Source organism: Indicator indicator, chromosome 13, assembly GCF_027791375.1.
Source record: "Indicator indicator isolate 239-I01 chromosome 13, UM_Iind_1.1, whole genome shotgun sequence".
NCBI lineage: Eukaryota > Metazoa > Chordata > Aves > Piciformes > Indicatoridae > Indicator > Indicator indicator.
The window spans coordinates 26,519,167-26,532,749 of NC_072022.1; the positions used below are offsets into that span (position 1 = coordinate 26,519,167).

The 13,583-nt window shown below is 40.5% G+C and overlaps 1 protein-coding gene across 1 annotated transcript; it reads left to right on the top strand.

Moving 5' to 3' along the window:
• The first annotated feature begins 1,549 nt into the window (after positions 1-1,549).
• ZBBX (zinc finger B-box domain containing) lies at positions 1,550-12,934 on the top strand. The gene is made up of 13 exons (XM_054385759.1): positions 1,550-1,617; positions 2,172-2,285; positions 2,393-2,486; positions 5,490-5,538; positions 5,676-5,785; positions 6,376-6,378; positions 8,390-8,545; positions 9,285-9,459; positions 10,226-10,346; positions 11,106-11,236; positions 11,433-11,536; positions 11,879-11,933; positions 12,678-12,934. Exons 1-13 carry the CDS (start codon positions 1,550-1,552, stop codon positions 12,932-12,934), a joined length of 1,437 nt encoding a protein of 478 aa, XP_054241734.1.
• Positions 12,935-13,583: the final 649 nt, after the last annotated feature.

Consider the following 13,583-nt stretch of genomic DNA (forward strand, 5'->3'; position numbering starts at 1 on the left):
GGCTTTAAAATGAAGTTGACTTAAATTTCATTTAGCAGAAACACCAGTTTTTGTTTCATTCAGTTGGGCAGTGTGTCCATTAGCAGCATGGAGGAATCTGCCAGAATGATGACATTTGATTACCAGTGCGTGGAGAAGAGCAGGCAGAAAGGATGTGGATAGTTAATGCTGGTTTATTTACGTTGATGAGTTGCTTTACTCTTTGCCTCACTGGAAAATTGTCTTATTAGAAAGAAAAAAGGGATTCAATACACAACAAGCATACTAAAGAAAGGGAATTCTTGTTTGCATTTAAAAGACAAGCCTGTTTCCAGCTACAGAGTTTGAGCAGTTTGGGTTTGTCACATTAGCCCTTGCCCCTGGTGGACGTCCTGCAGTCCTAGCAATAAGGGAAACCATGTGTGCTCACACCTGACATTCTGTCAGCACTGACATCTCATTGCTTTTAGGTTCTGTGTTTTCACAGAATGGTTTGGGTTGGAAGGGACCTTAAAGGTCACCTAGCTCCAAATGCCCTGCTGTGGGCAGGGACACATTCCATTAGACCAGGTTGCTCAAACACTTCCTTGAACGTTTCCAGGGAGGGCACATCCACAACTTCTCTGGGCAACCTGTGTCAGTATTAACTCTTTGTAATGTGCCACTGACAGGTGTTATGCCTCATGGATGGAGGTATTATTTGGAGACACTTTAAATGTATTAATGGTCATGGTTTGTGTGTGAACAGGCAACTGACCTCAGTTATACCTTTGATGTATTTCAAATACTAAGCTTCTCCACATCATTTCATTTGGTCCTGTTTGCAGCTGGAATCTGATAGACAACACTTGAAGGACAGTTACCAAACATCCTGTCAGCTCTAAGTCTCTGACTATAATTTTTCTTTTTTTCCCTTTTCCATATGCATCCAGTGAAAAAACTGAGTGTTGGCATGCTTCTTCCAGCAGCCTGCTTAGTCTGCATTGGGTTTACTGCATGCATTCTAGAGCAGGGAGGGCAAGGATGTTAAGCTTCAGACTGGATTCCATGCTGTATGAACTTGCTTGTTGGAAGAAAAAAAAATTCTTTAAGATCTGTCTTGAGGTTTTGAGAGTAGGGAATGCTTTGTGAGTTACTGTATTTTGTATGAATTTGTGTATGACAGAAGACATTTATCTTTTCTAAATCAGTTGAGATGTTTGACTTCATGGCCACTGATACAATTTTCTGCTTCTCTGTGTTTTGTGTGGGTCAAGAAAGCAGTGTTTTATTTAACATTAAACTGCTTTCACTGAACTTTAGGGAACTGCCCAAGCAAAATGGACAAGTAAATCTCTTCCCTGGTATGATAAATGTAATTAAAAGTTTTTCTTTCATTTAAATTTAATTTTGAGTTGCTCTGGGATTTTACTGACACTTTATATAAACAAGTTCTGTGCTCCATTTCTCTCCTATGCACTAATATTTTTGGATTTGTCACAAGTTTTTACTGTTTTAATTTCAGTTGAATTCCCATTTCTACACATTGCTACCCGTAGATCACTGAAATCCTCTTCTTATATTGGGTATCATGAACATCAATGATTTTGTAATACTCCCAGGCTCAAAAACTGGAACCTCTGTGAGATTAAAAGCCAAGTAAGTGCCTTTTATCTGATGGTGAAAGAAATGGTTTTCATAGTTTTTAATAAGTTTTAATGCACTGTTAAGTAGAAGAGTTTATTTGTGTAAGAGCAAGAAAAATCATGATTTTTCTTTTCTAGTATCTTTATACTTTTATCCTTCAGTCTGCAATTTCCAAGGCTTTAATCTTCTTTATGAGTGTAGCTCTGTATCTAATATACAAACTTTGTAAACAAACAACACTAAGGAATTCACTGGGATAGTTTATTCTAATATTAAACAACAAACCTTTCTGAGTATAGACACAATTGTATCTGCTTTTTTGCTGACCACTCTAAAGCTTATATTGGAGGAGCCATATCCCTGTCAGCATACTCCTCTCTAATTAGAGATTCTTGGGTCCCAGAAGTTTGCACTCCAGAGCTGTTTTCAGTCTTCCTGGGAGGTAGAAGGGTGGTGTACCATTAATGACAAGTTGTTCGACTTTTTTTTCTTTCTTGCTGCTTTAAGCTACCTTTCTGTCTTTTCTGTAATTTCTGATGACTGTTTCATGACTTCAACTCCTTCAGAACTGTTAGAGAATTGCAGCTGGAGAAAGTGCAGTTACAAACAGAAAATGAAGAGATGGAGAAGAGGTTACAACAACTCAAGTCAAACATGAGCAGAGAAAAAGAAGAGAGGAAGTAAGTTAAATTTCCCTTTCATAAAAAGGAATCCAATGAGATGCTCCTTCCGTACCTTGCTTACACAAGATGTAATTTGTAAGTTCTTTTTTGCTCTTGGTTCACAGGGCATCAAGTGCTTATCACTGGAAATCTGGACAGACAAGACCAATGACCACTCAAGCTCAAGTTTTGTCACAAAGAAGAGAAAACAATAACAAGGTAGTAAACTGGCAGGATATTTGCAAGTAAAGCTATTTAAAACAAAACAAGTTTTGGAAGTAGAGTTACAGTATAGAACATGGGAATTTAAAATACTGTAAAACTCGTCAACATGAGGAGAAACTTCTTTCCAGTGAGGGTGACAGAGCACTGGAACAGGCCCCCCAGGGGGGTTGTGGAGTCTCCTCTGGAGACTTTCAAAACCCACCTGGATGCATTCCTGTGCAGACTACCCTAAGTGATCCTGCTCTGGCAGGGGGATTGGACCTGATGATCTCTTGAGGTCCCTTCCAACCTCTGATATACTGTGATAAAAATAAAAGGTTCTGAGCAAAAATTCTGATTGTTTAGTTTTCCTTGCCAGGTTTATGGTTCCCTTTGAGCTGGAGGAACATCAAGTTCTGTTTCATCATCTGCTGGATTTTAACTGCTGTAGAGAGCAAATTACCACTCCTTCTACAGATTTAATATTCTAATTTGGTGATGAAAGTCATCAGGAGCCTGTCTTTCAATGCTTAATGTACATTTTGAGTCAAAATACAAGGCTTCATATGACATTTTGAGTGTACGTTCTCTATATTCATAGATAAAAGCTATGAGAAAGGCACACAACATTAAAATACAATACACAAAGTGTTTCCTTCAACTCAGTCACTGCATAATGGTGTTTGCATTCACAGCAGAACTCCCATCTGACTATGTAGTTCAGTCTCTTCCCTCTCTCACCCAACTTCTGCATATCCTTCAATCTTTATTATGATGCTTCTGGATTTCCTTCTGTAATTATAGAAAGAGATTGAGAATCCAATTTGCCACTTGGTCTACAGTAGTTGGAACAGTCCTACATTGTTCCTCAAGGACCAATGCTACTTGGCCAAGTGTTGGTCAAGTTCTCCCCAGTTCAAAAGAGGCAGGGAACTACTAGAGAGAGCCCAGTAGAAGTTACAAAGATGCTGAGGGGACTGGAGTTTCTCTCTGATGAGGAGAGGCTAAGAGGCTTGGCTCTGTTTAGCCTAGAGAAGAGCAGCCTGAGAAGGGGATCTTCTCAGTGCTCATCAACAGCTAAGTGCCTGGGGTCAAGAGGATGGGGACAGAGTCTTTTCAGTGGTGCCCAGTGATAGTGCAAGGGGCAATGGGCACAAACTAGAACACAGCAACATCCACATAATGAAATACAAGGAGAAGCTCCTTTCCTTTGAGGATGCTGGAATACTAGGACCAGGTTTGCCCAGAAGGGTTGTGGAGTCTCCCTCAGGAAAGATTCAAGCCCTGCCTGGATGTGATGCTGGACAACCTGCTTGGGGTGACCCTGCTTTAGCAGAAGGGTTGAACTAGATGGTCTCCAGAGGTCCCTTCTAATCCCCATCATTCTGTGAAGTAAGATATTTGAAGCATTCCCTTGGAGAAGAACTGGACTCAGTCCGTTCTAATGGCCTGAGACTGAATTCTTCTGAGTGTTTTAAAATGTAGGTTAAATTTATCAATCGACTTTTATTCTATTATGTCCTTGCTTAAAACTAAAATGAAGGATGCAGAACTTTCCTGCTAAATCAGTGAAAATTTTGTTTTGATTATGTGCATAATAAATGACTAGGACAATTTTGCTTAAACTTTCACAAAATATTAAGGATAAGGCAGACGTCTGGGATTGGTAAAACTTGGTCAGATTTGTAAGTAGCTGAAGACTGGACATTGTAAGGAGTGTTATCACTTCCCACTGTAATAACCTAGTCTTTAATATTTCATTCTCTGGTGAAATAAGTTCATCATTTTAAAAGCTTAGGCTCCTGTCCTCGAGGCTTTATACATCCTGGAAGTGAGCATTAGGTATATCCATCAACAAAGAGCATTCATGAGTCCTGCTGAAATACCAGTTGTGATAACAGAGCTTATGTTCTTTACTTGTTCCATGAGTTAGTACAAAAAATCTGTAGGGGATCCCCAAATCCAAACTAGTTCAACTTAGAGGCATTTCCTCGTTCCTTTAGCAGACATTGATATCTGGAGAAGCATGCAAATTAGACTGAGCAGGACCTAAAAAGAGAGTTTTCTCTTACCATTTTTGTTTCTGGGAGCCATGCTGTATATGCTGTGTTGAAATGAGAGCTGGTAGTTAAGGGAGACCATTTGAAACTGGCTGAACTGAAGTTTATGTAAATCTGGAGAGGAGCAGCAGACAATGACAGCTTCAGGCTAAGCCATTGCAGCAGGTATTTGAAGTCTTTTGAAGCAGCAACAGTTGGGTGTGAAGGTCTTCCCAGCCAACTCCATTTCATTTGGGCAGAAGAGAGGATCAGGATGAAAAGGTTTTTTCTAACCCACCTCTTTCCCCTTTTCTGAGACAAGTAGCTCAGAACTGTTATTACTCCAAAGACTTCAGGTATCAGCTGTGATGACAAAGGAGAGGAGGAGTGGGGCAGAATTTTCCAAAGGACAAAATTAAAATGACTGCAAGTGCATAAGAAGGAGGAGGAAAAGTGAGGACAAAGGGTGGACTATGTTTGCAAGGAAAACCTGAGAAAAGATGTTGAAAATTATTAGTTACCAGGGTGCTAGATCATGGAAGGTTAATGAGGAGAAGCAGAAGGAAAACAAACTAACACCTCCCCCTGCACAAACTATAGATAGATACATGTGCAGTAGACTTCATTGGTTGACACTGAGCTTAGGTCACTATGGTTATGAAAGTTCTGCAGGCCTATGCTTGAGTAAAACACTTGCTAGGGATAGTGTCTGGCATTTCATGGTTGGGGAGGGAAACCAATCATGGATTTAGTAAGGAAAACACTTGCTAGGCTAACAAGGACAGTGTCATTTCATGGATGGAGAGGGAAACTGGTGATGAATTTAGTAGTTGTCATGAACAATGCATGTAATTTTCTCTTTAAATGGATGCTGGGCTAGAAGCAGTTTGTTTTCCTAGAAACAATAACATTTTAATTCTCTATTAGTTACACTTGCATTAATTTTATATATGTGTGTGTAAATATTTTTCCTGTGTAGGTCTCTTCAGGAAAAGTGAAGTTGCAAATACTCAAAGAACAGATTCAAGGTAAAGATGCCTTTGTTAACTAAATAAAAAAAAAATCACAAACTTAGGATTATCTGAGTCTTGGAAGTTACTGTAATTAAGCAATAAATAAGACAGAAGTACTCAGTATGTTGGGGGTTTGTGTTTGTTTCCATCAGAGCCAGTGAAAGAACGAATTAGGCATGAGGTGGCAAATGCTGTAGCTCATGAAAAATCTCAAGGGAAGAGGATAGCACCTGGAATACATGAAATAAAGAGTGCACTGCTGGTAAGTAAATGGGGTTTAAAATCACTTTATAGAACAGAATATAATGTGTTAATACAGCAGCTTAGCTTAGCTTTCTGTACGTCAGCTTCCTGCCCGATGCAGCTGTATTATGGCAGTCTGTGGCAGTCGTTACTTGTTGCCTCTGTCCTTCTGTGAAAAGAACCATCTGATGGCAGTATTAGAAATGATAAAGTCAGCAAGCTTGTTTGAAGCTTTTTGGTTTAGCTTTTCTGGTGAATTGAAGCTACTTTCATACCTCATTCTTGCAGTTTGTTCTGCTGGGAAAACAAAGCTTCCCTAAGAGGTGCCATATTAACTATTAGATGTGCAGCAACTTATAAACAGGAGGGAAAAATACTCTTACCTATTTGAGATTAGTTTTATCCTAATTTATTTAAATATCTTATCTTGCTGGGGTTAAAATTAAAGCAGTAGGGTTTTTTTTTTTGTTTTTTTTTTTTTAATCTGTTTCCCAAAATACATTGGTGATACCCACTTCAATTCTAGGATTTCTTGCTGTGATAACCACTTAGTGCACAATTCTGTTATCAGGGAGTTTCTGTAAGCTGTGTTTTTATTAACTTGCTCAGCAGGTGAATGTGACTGAGGAAGACTGATCTCATACCTAACTATAGAATACTACTGGATGATTAAAATAAGATAGATGTTTCAGGCAAATAGGGTAAAATTGAGTGGTCCATGAATATTTTTTTAATTTTAAATACTTATTAGCACCAGGACATGTTTTTAATTCTGACTGCTTTCCGAGCTGGCTATGTTAAAGTGGAAATTAGCATTAGTATGAGGTGATTTATATATTTTAAAAGAGTTATTGACTTTTAGCAAGTATAAACAGAAAAGCTAGCCTCCAAAATATGGTATAGCTCCATACTATTTGATTTTTGAAGTAATTTGCACAAATAGAGTTCTATTGGTGAATAAGAAAATACTACTTTTAATCTAAAAATCTCTTAGAAGGATCATCTCCTTCCTACTCCGCAACACATTGTGATTTGTATTAGTTTAGGGAAAATTAAACCAGTTGGAGCTAACACTCAAACCAGAAGCAGATGATATTTGTGGGAGTCTTTTAAATGTTTTTGCTGAGGGGGTGGGGGGTGGGTGGGGACGTACCTGGGGATTTTAAATCTCTGTTAAGAAAATTGTGGCTTTAATGCCATTCTTTTTTTTTTTTTTTTTTTTGGGGGGGGGTGTTGGTTTGGTTGGGGGTTTGGTTTGGTTGGTTTTGTTTGTTTTTGTTTGTTTTTTTCTTTGGTGTTTGGGGTTTTTGGGGGGGGTTCTTTTTGGGGGGGGGTTGTTTGTTTTTATTCTCGGATTCTTTCGGTTGCGGGGAGATTTTGGGGTTGTTTTGTTGTTGTGTTTTCTTCGCATTCTGCACCCCACCCCCAGTTTCGTTAATGCTCACCTAAAAATTAATACTCTGCCTGTGTAATCAAATCCTCCTCAGCCTCGCAAAGGATGCGGATTTTTTTTTTCCTGCGAGCTTTTGATGTGCAATTCGGATTTTTATATGAGCCAGTACCGAGTTTTTTGGGGGCTTGTGGGGCGGCAAGTGGATTCTCCCTGGGCTAGGAGCCCTGCGATGCCATGGGCAGCGGCTGGACTGTCCCTGGTACGAGAGCCCGGCCGGGCGCGCTCTGCCCCCACCGAAACTGTGCCCGGGGTGTGGGCAGCGCTGCTTGGCTGAGGCCGGCCGCCAGGCGGCGCTGCGCCCCCACAGTAGCCGCTCCCGCAGCCCCTGTCACACAGAATCACACGATGAGGGTTGGAAAGGCTCCCCGGGGATCAGCCAGTCCAACCCTCCTGCTAAAGCGGGGTCACCCACAGCGGGTTGCTCAGGATCAAAATGTCCAGGCGGGTTTGGAATCTCTCCAGAGAAGGAGACCCCACAACTCCTCTGGACAGCCTGCTCCAGGGCTCCAGCACCCCCACAGCAAATAAATTTTTCCTTGTGTTTAAGTGAGACCTCGTGTGTTCTACTTTTTGCCCGTTGCTCCATGTCCTGTCACTGGGCACCAATAAAAAGAGCTCAGCTCCATCCTCACGGCCATCACCATTTACCTATTGATGAGCATTGAGAAGATCCCTTCTCAGTCTGGTCCTTTCCAGGCTAAACAGTCTCAAGTCTCTCAATCTCCCCTTGCCAGAGAGATGCTCCAGTCCACTTAGCATCTTCGTGGCATCTCTCCAACAGTCCCCTAACTCTTGAACTAGGGAACTGCTATTCCAGTTGGTCCCTTAATGAACCTTTTCCCTGCGTTGACCTCTACAGATGTTTCTATCTACTAAAAAGCTTCATAAGCAGAACCTCATTAATGAGGTGCATAGCTCATAAATTTGTTTAACTGGTATGTGCTGAGTAAAGCACCTCCCTTAGTCTGGCCTGTGTGGTACCTTCTGGAATATCCAGGTATGGAATTTTTGCTCACATATTTGCACACTATTGGGTATTGAAATGTTTCTGTGCTTATGTCACCATCACTCTTCAGTATGCAGTTACTTACCTGCTTGTAATTTGCTGTTTGGTGGAATATTTGAGTATGTTTATACTGAATTAATGGTTTCATAATGGTTCATTGACAGACAGAAGCCAATAGGCATGTTGGAAACCTGGAAATCCTTGATCACTTCAGCACGGAAGGGAATCTGAATGGACCGAAAATTAATTGTGAGCAGAAGAAAGTAAAGGTCACACCAGACAAGTTTTCATCTCTGCTAATGTCAGCAGGCAGTGCTGAGGTAGTGCACAGTTCCAAATAAACATAATTCTTTTTGTTATTTAGGACACCTTAGGTAGAGTGGCAATGAGATTTCCTTAGTGTGTCAAGTGAGGGATCAGGCCATCCCCTGTTCATGACTGTCAACATAATATCCATAGATAATGTAGGCTGCCCGTGGCTACTGCTTTCTGCCTGCTTAAAAACATTTAAGTTAAATGATTTTTTTGTGTGCTTACACAAACTTTTTTTTGTTGTGTTTTGTAATTTAGTTGTGAGCAAGGACACACAAAGCTGAGGGATCTTGATTACCAGGGTACCTAGATTAAGCCCAGGAAACAGAGTGCTGCAAGTTCCATAGCTGATAATAAAAATCACAGAATCCCAGAATGGTAGGGGTTGGAAGAGACCTCTTAGGATCATCCAGTCCAATCCCCCTCCCCCTGCTAAAGCAAGGTGACCCACAGCAGCTTGCCCAGGATCATGATGTCCAGGTGGGTTTGCAATCTTGCCAGAGAAGGAGACTCCACAACTTCTCTGAGCAGCCTGCTCCAGGGCTCCAGCACCCTCACACCAAAGAATTTTTTCCTTATGTTTAGGTTGAACCTCCTGGGTTCCAGTTTGTGTTCATTGCCCCTGGTCCTGTTGCTGGGTGCTACTGAACTGAGTCTGGCCACTCAAATGTCATTGCTGTTGTATGTTACTGAGGAGAGGATTATCATCACCAAAGATACATTAATTATGTTGTGGAACTGATTTAGGAACCACCTTCAGAATCAACCTGCCCAAGCCTTGAAAATCAGGAGAAAGGATTATTACTAAATGGTACATTTAATGAGGAGGAATCTGCAAGGTCTTTTCAGGAAGCTTTGCTTCAGTGGAGAAAAGGTAATCGTGATGACAGAGAACATCCACGTGCCAGTGAGGTCCTATCAGGTATGATTTTTTTTTTTTTCTGGTTTAATGACATTTTCAAAGCTTTAGGAGCCATTTTGGTGGAGTAGCAGATGTCTGATCCGTGAAGGCAGATACTAAATGTTAGTGAGCGTACTAAATGTTTCTTCTTACATGTTCTATGTTGCTTTACAAATTGATAGCAACCACTAACGTGCAGAATAGTGTTTACCCAATTCTTGCAATGAACTGTGCTGTTGGCCTGACTGCTCAGACTGTGTCCTTGCCCTTCTCTGTGGCCTTGTTCTGACATGAGACTTCAATGGGAGCTGTAATGCTCAAGCATAAGGTCACAGCTTTTAACTGAGACAAGGAATGTGCATGGCTCAGGATTTTGTGTGTTGTATGCAAGTACCTTTTCTGCTTGTATTCCATAGAATCTTCATATTTCTTTGTCCCAGGGAAAAGATTCAATCAGTTGAAATACCTGTGGAAAGATATGAAGTAAACCCTCTTGTCTGATTTTTCTTTTCTCTTCTTTCCTGCCATATGGTGGCATTTTTATCTGTGGAGTCATGGATTTCCCCCCACTATCCTTTATCCCAGAAGCTGTACTAAATGAGTTTTTACTGGCTGCTGATAGACTTATGTAATTATAACACACTGGCCATGTAAATTCTGAAATTAAGCAAAGACTTACTTAGGCATAGACAGCTGCTGAGACATTCATTCCCAAATCATGTAGTTAAATAGCAAGTTTGTAAGTCTGAGTAGCTCTTTACATTGTTTTTAATACCAATTCTAATAGAGTCTGTGGGAATTTCTGAGGTACAGACGAATCCTACTGTTACAAAGGAACCAATCCAGATTGAATTCAAGAAGGATGGCCTGAGCTACATGGAGAAACTCTTGCTTAAGAAATACAGAAGGTACTGCTGAAGTTGCTGGTAGTGGTGAAAGAAGTCAGAAATACTGAACAGCATTAAGAAAAATTCCACTGAATCCTTTAAAACATTAGCTATAGTATCAAGGTGGCTGTACAGAGAGTGCTTTATTTTAATAACCATCATAACCAGGCTCCATGACTTAACACTTCAGAATTACTGCAGAGGTAGTCCTTGGAGGAGTTCTTTTTGCCACCAGTGTATTGTGGAATTTAAAGACTGGCAGTGATACTTGGTTGGTTGATTTGGGGGCATTTCCTCCAGGATTTTTATGGAGAAAAGGAAGTTAGATTTTCAGGATAATTTCATAAACATTACAGAGCTGTTTTGTTAGTCCAGAGGTGAAAAGTCACCTCAGTGAAATTAGGAAGTGTGGCTGCTTTTCAGCAGCAGTTAGTGATGCTACAGTAAACACTGTGGTGGTTTGGGGGTTTTAAATGATTGTGATATTTCAGATATAAAATATTACTCAGATAAAATATATTTTATATATATACATATATAAGATAAAGATTATATATATAATATTTTAAAAGTATTATATATTTTTAATGATTGTTAGAATTTATACATAAGGTATTACTTAAAATATATTTTCATGTATACATCTATAAAATATATCTTATATATGCATATGTAAGATAATTTTTTAATATATACACATAGATAAAATTTTTATGTGTATATATATATATATATTAAAAAAATTTACTTTCTAAGATTGGTTTCTTTTCCTTTTTTTAGAACTCCTGTTGATCAAATTTCTGGCAGTTGCATTAAAGATGTAAGACCTGTGCAAACAGTGAGTGTCCATCAGGCTGTGACTGGAGGAGGGGAAGGAGAAGATGATGATGATGATGTCAATGATTTAACAGGTACAATAGATTCCTATCTATTGAACCTAACTATTTTCTTTTGCTATGACTGCTGAACAGTTACATACTTAAGCAGTTTCTGCTTAAAGAAAGTAAAAATAATGCAAGAAGGAATTTCTAGTATTACCTAATGAGTGTGTTAAGTGAATCTTGAACAGGAAAAAATGAACTGCATCAAATCAAATTTATTTTGCAGCTGAAGAGGTGAAGAGATACTGGACATCTGTTTTTAGAAAGGGAACACCCAATACTGTTTCTGAAAGACCAGAGTCCTCTTTGCAAATTGAGTTCCTCGATGATGTAAGTTTGTAATGAAGGACTTTAGCAATCTTCACAGTGATCTGAAGTGATTTGTTTAAATATTGATTTGTTAAATATTTAAAGTAGCAACAGTTAAATAATTTCTAATTAAAAACTAAAAAATATTGGGGCATTGTTTAGCTTTTTCATACAAATGTGGAAAATTTAGCTTTCCAAAGTTGCCTTGTAACGTTTTCCTGTTCTGTCCAGAGACTCTGCTATATAGAAAATACACAAAATTAATTTCTTCAGGCTTTTAACCACTTGAGTTAATGTTTTTTTTTAATTAATTTTAATCTGTTGCTGAAATGTTTTTCTTTGGGCTTGTTTTTTTTTAATCAGTCTTATGGCAATGACTTGGAAGAATCATCTGACATCTCGGTGAGAAATCATTGTGGTAGGTTTCTTTTAAGGGGTTGGGAGGAAAGCCAAATGGATGAGGAGAAAGATATTCTGGAGGATAAGCAACAGGTTCTTCCCCTGCATTGAACATGTGAAGAACTCAATGCAAGTCTCCCTTCGTGTATCACACAGAACTAACAAACAAACGTCTTGAGTTCTGTTCATGATGTTGTTTATTAAGGATTATTTTGTCAAACTGTCAATAAAAAATCTTAAACTCCTTGATGCTGGCTTTTATTATGATGATGAAGCCAGAGAATAAAAGAAAACTGATCTTGTGCTACTGTTTTTTTAGGCTCATTCTGGTCAATGTCGAGGGGAAGTCAGTTCTCTTTCTGCACTGTACTCTTTTCACGATGCTAGGTGAGAGTGATCTGTGTTCATCCCAAATTTGGCTCTGCTGGAGGTTGTTACCTTACAGACCTTTTACTATTAAGAGAAAAAAGAGGAAATATAGTTAAAATATGATCTTGGGTGGCTTTGATACCACCAAACCATTTTAATTTCTCTATCTGCTCATGACAAAGCCTCGGCTGTACTTCTGAACTGGCTGTATCTGTGTGGTATAAAAAGAAAGGGTTTCTTCTTCCTCCTTTTCTCCTCTTCCCAGTTACGGTGAGGCTAACTGCAACTATTGTAACTGCAGTGACCGGTCACTTGGCTGTTACATGCTGAGGTGGTGCTTTAAGGGAAGGAAGGTTTGGTGGCTCTCTGCTCTCTCTGAGGTGATGCTTAACAGTACTAAGGCAGCTGAAGCGTTCCCTGTGGAGGTTTCAGAAAATTAACACTTCTGAAATGAGCCAAGTGGCGTCTTCTGCTAACCCTAATACCGAGTCTCGGGCTCTCCGGGATCCTTCGGCTCCCACGGCCGAGCCATGCTGGCGGCCTGTGCAGTGTGTGCCCGCACCGCTGGACAGCGGAGCCCTCCCCCAAGAGCAGCCGCGGCGGGACGCGGAGGCGCCGCGCGGCTCCGTCCGGCTCTATAGCGCACTTTAAATGAATGCAATTTTTCAATATCTGCATAAAAATGAGAGATTTCTGTCTAACTCCTCACGCTAGTACATACAATTTTAAACATATTTTAATTTCACACCCCTCTCCTCAGTCAGGAATTTTCAGGTATTTCGACGCGAGGCAGCAGGACTGAGCACTGACGGCGGCAGCACACGCTGCCACAGAAGTGCAGTGCAAACAATTAAACACCTGGTGGCAGCACTGAGCACCGACAGCATCTCCTGCCCCTATGTGGAGTGAGCAGCTCAGATCCTTCGGGTGCCGCATTCGCCTCCTTCAGACAATCACTGCAGCACTCACCTGCAACCCATTTCCAGCAACACGGGGCATACTAGTGGTCTGCTCTGCTGTGCACTACAAAGAGGAACCCTTCCTCACCCTGAAAGGCAGGCTGCCTCTTGCCTGCAGTGGGAGGCTGCTGATAGCCAGACATCCTTTGACTTCTTATCTTTGTCTGGCCTCTCCAGCTTCAGCAAGTCCTGTCCACAGCGTGCAAGTGCTCCACTTGTCCCTTTTCACCCTCATTCCAAAAGGTGAGCGAGTCCAGGCAGACACAATCCACGCAAGCATGAGGTGGATGCAGTCAACAGCATCCTCAGGGCAAGCCCGCGGTACCGGTTGGGAACAGCAG

Bases quoted from the DNA above. Each gene is read 5' to 3' on its own strand.
- ZBBX (XM_054385759.1), top strand. From the start codon at position 1,550: ATGAACATCAATGATTTTGTAATACTCCCAGGCTCAAAAACTGGAACC. The intron at 1,618-2,171 runs GTAAGTGCCTTT...CAACTCCTTCAG, and splicing joins TCTGTGAGATTAAAAGCCAA to AACTGTTAGAGAATTGCAGC. The intron at 11,934-12,677 runs GTAGGTTTCTTT...GATGCTTAACAG, and splicing joins CTCGGTGAGAAATCATTGTG to TACTAAGGCAGCTGAAGCGT.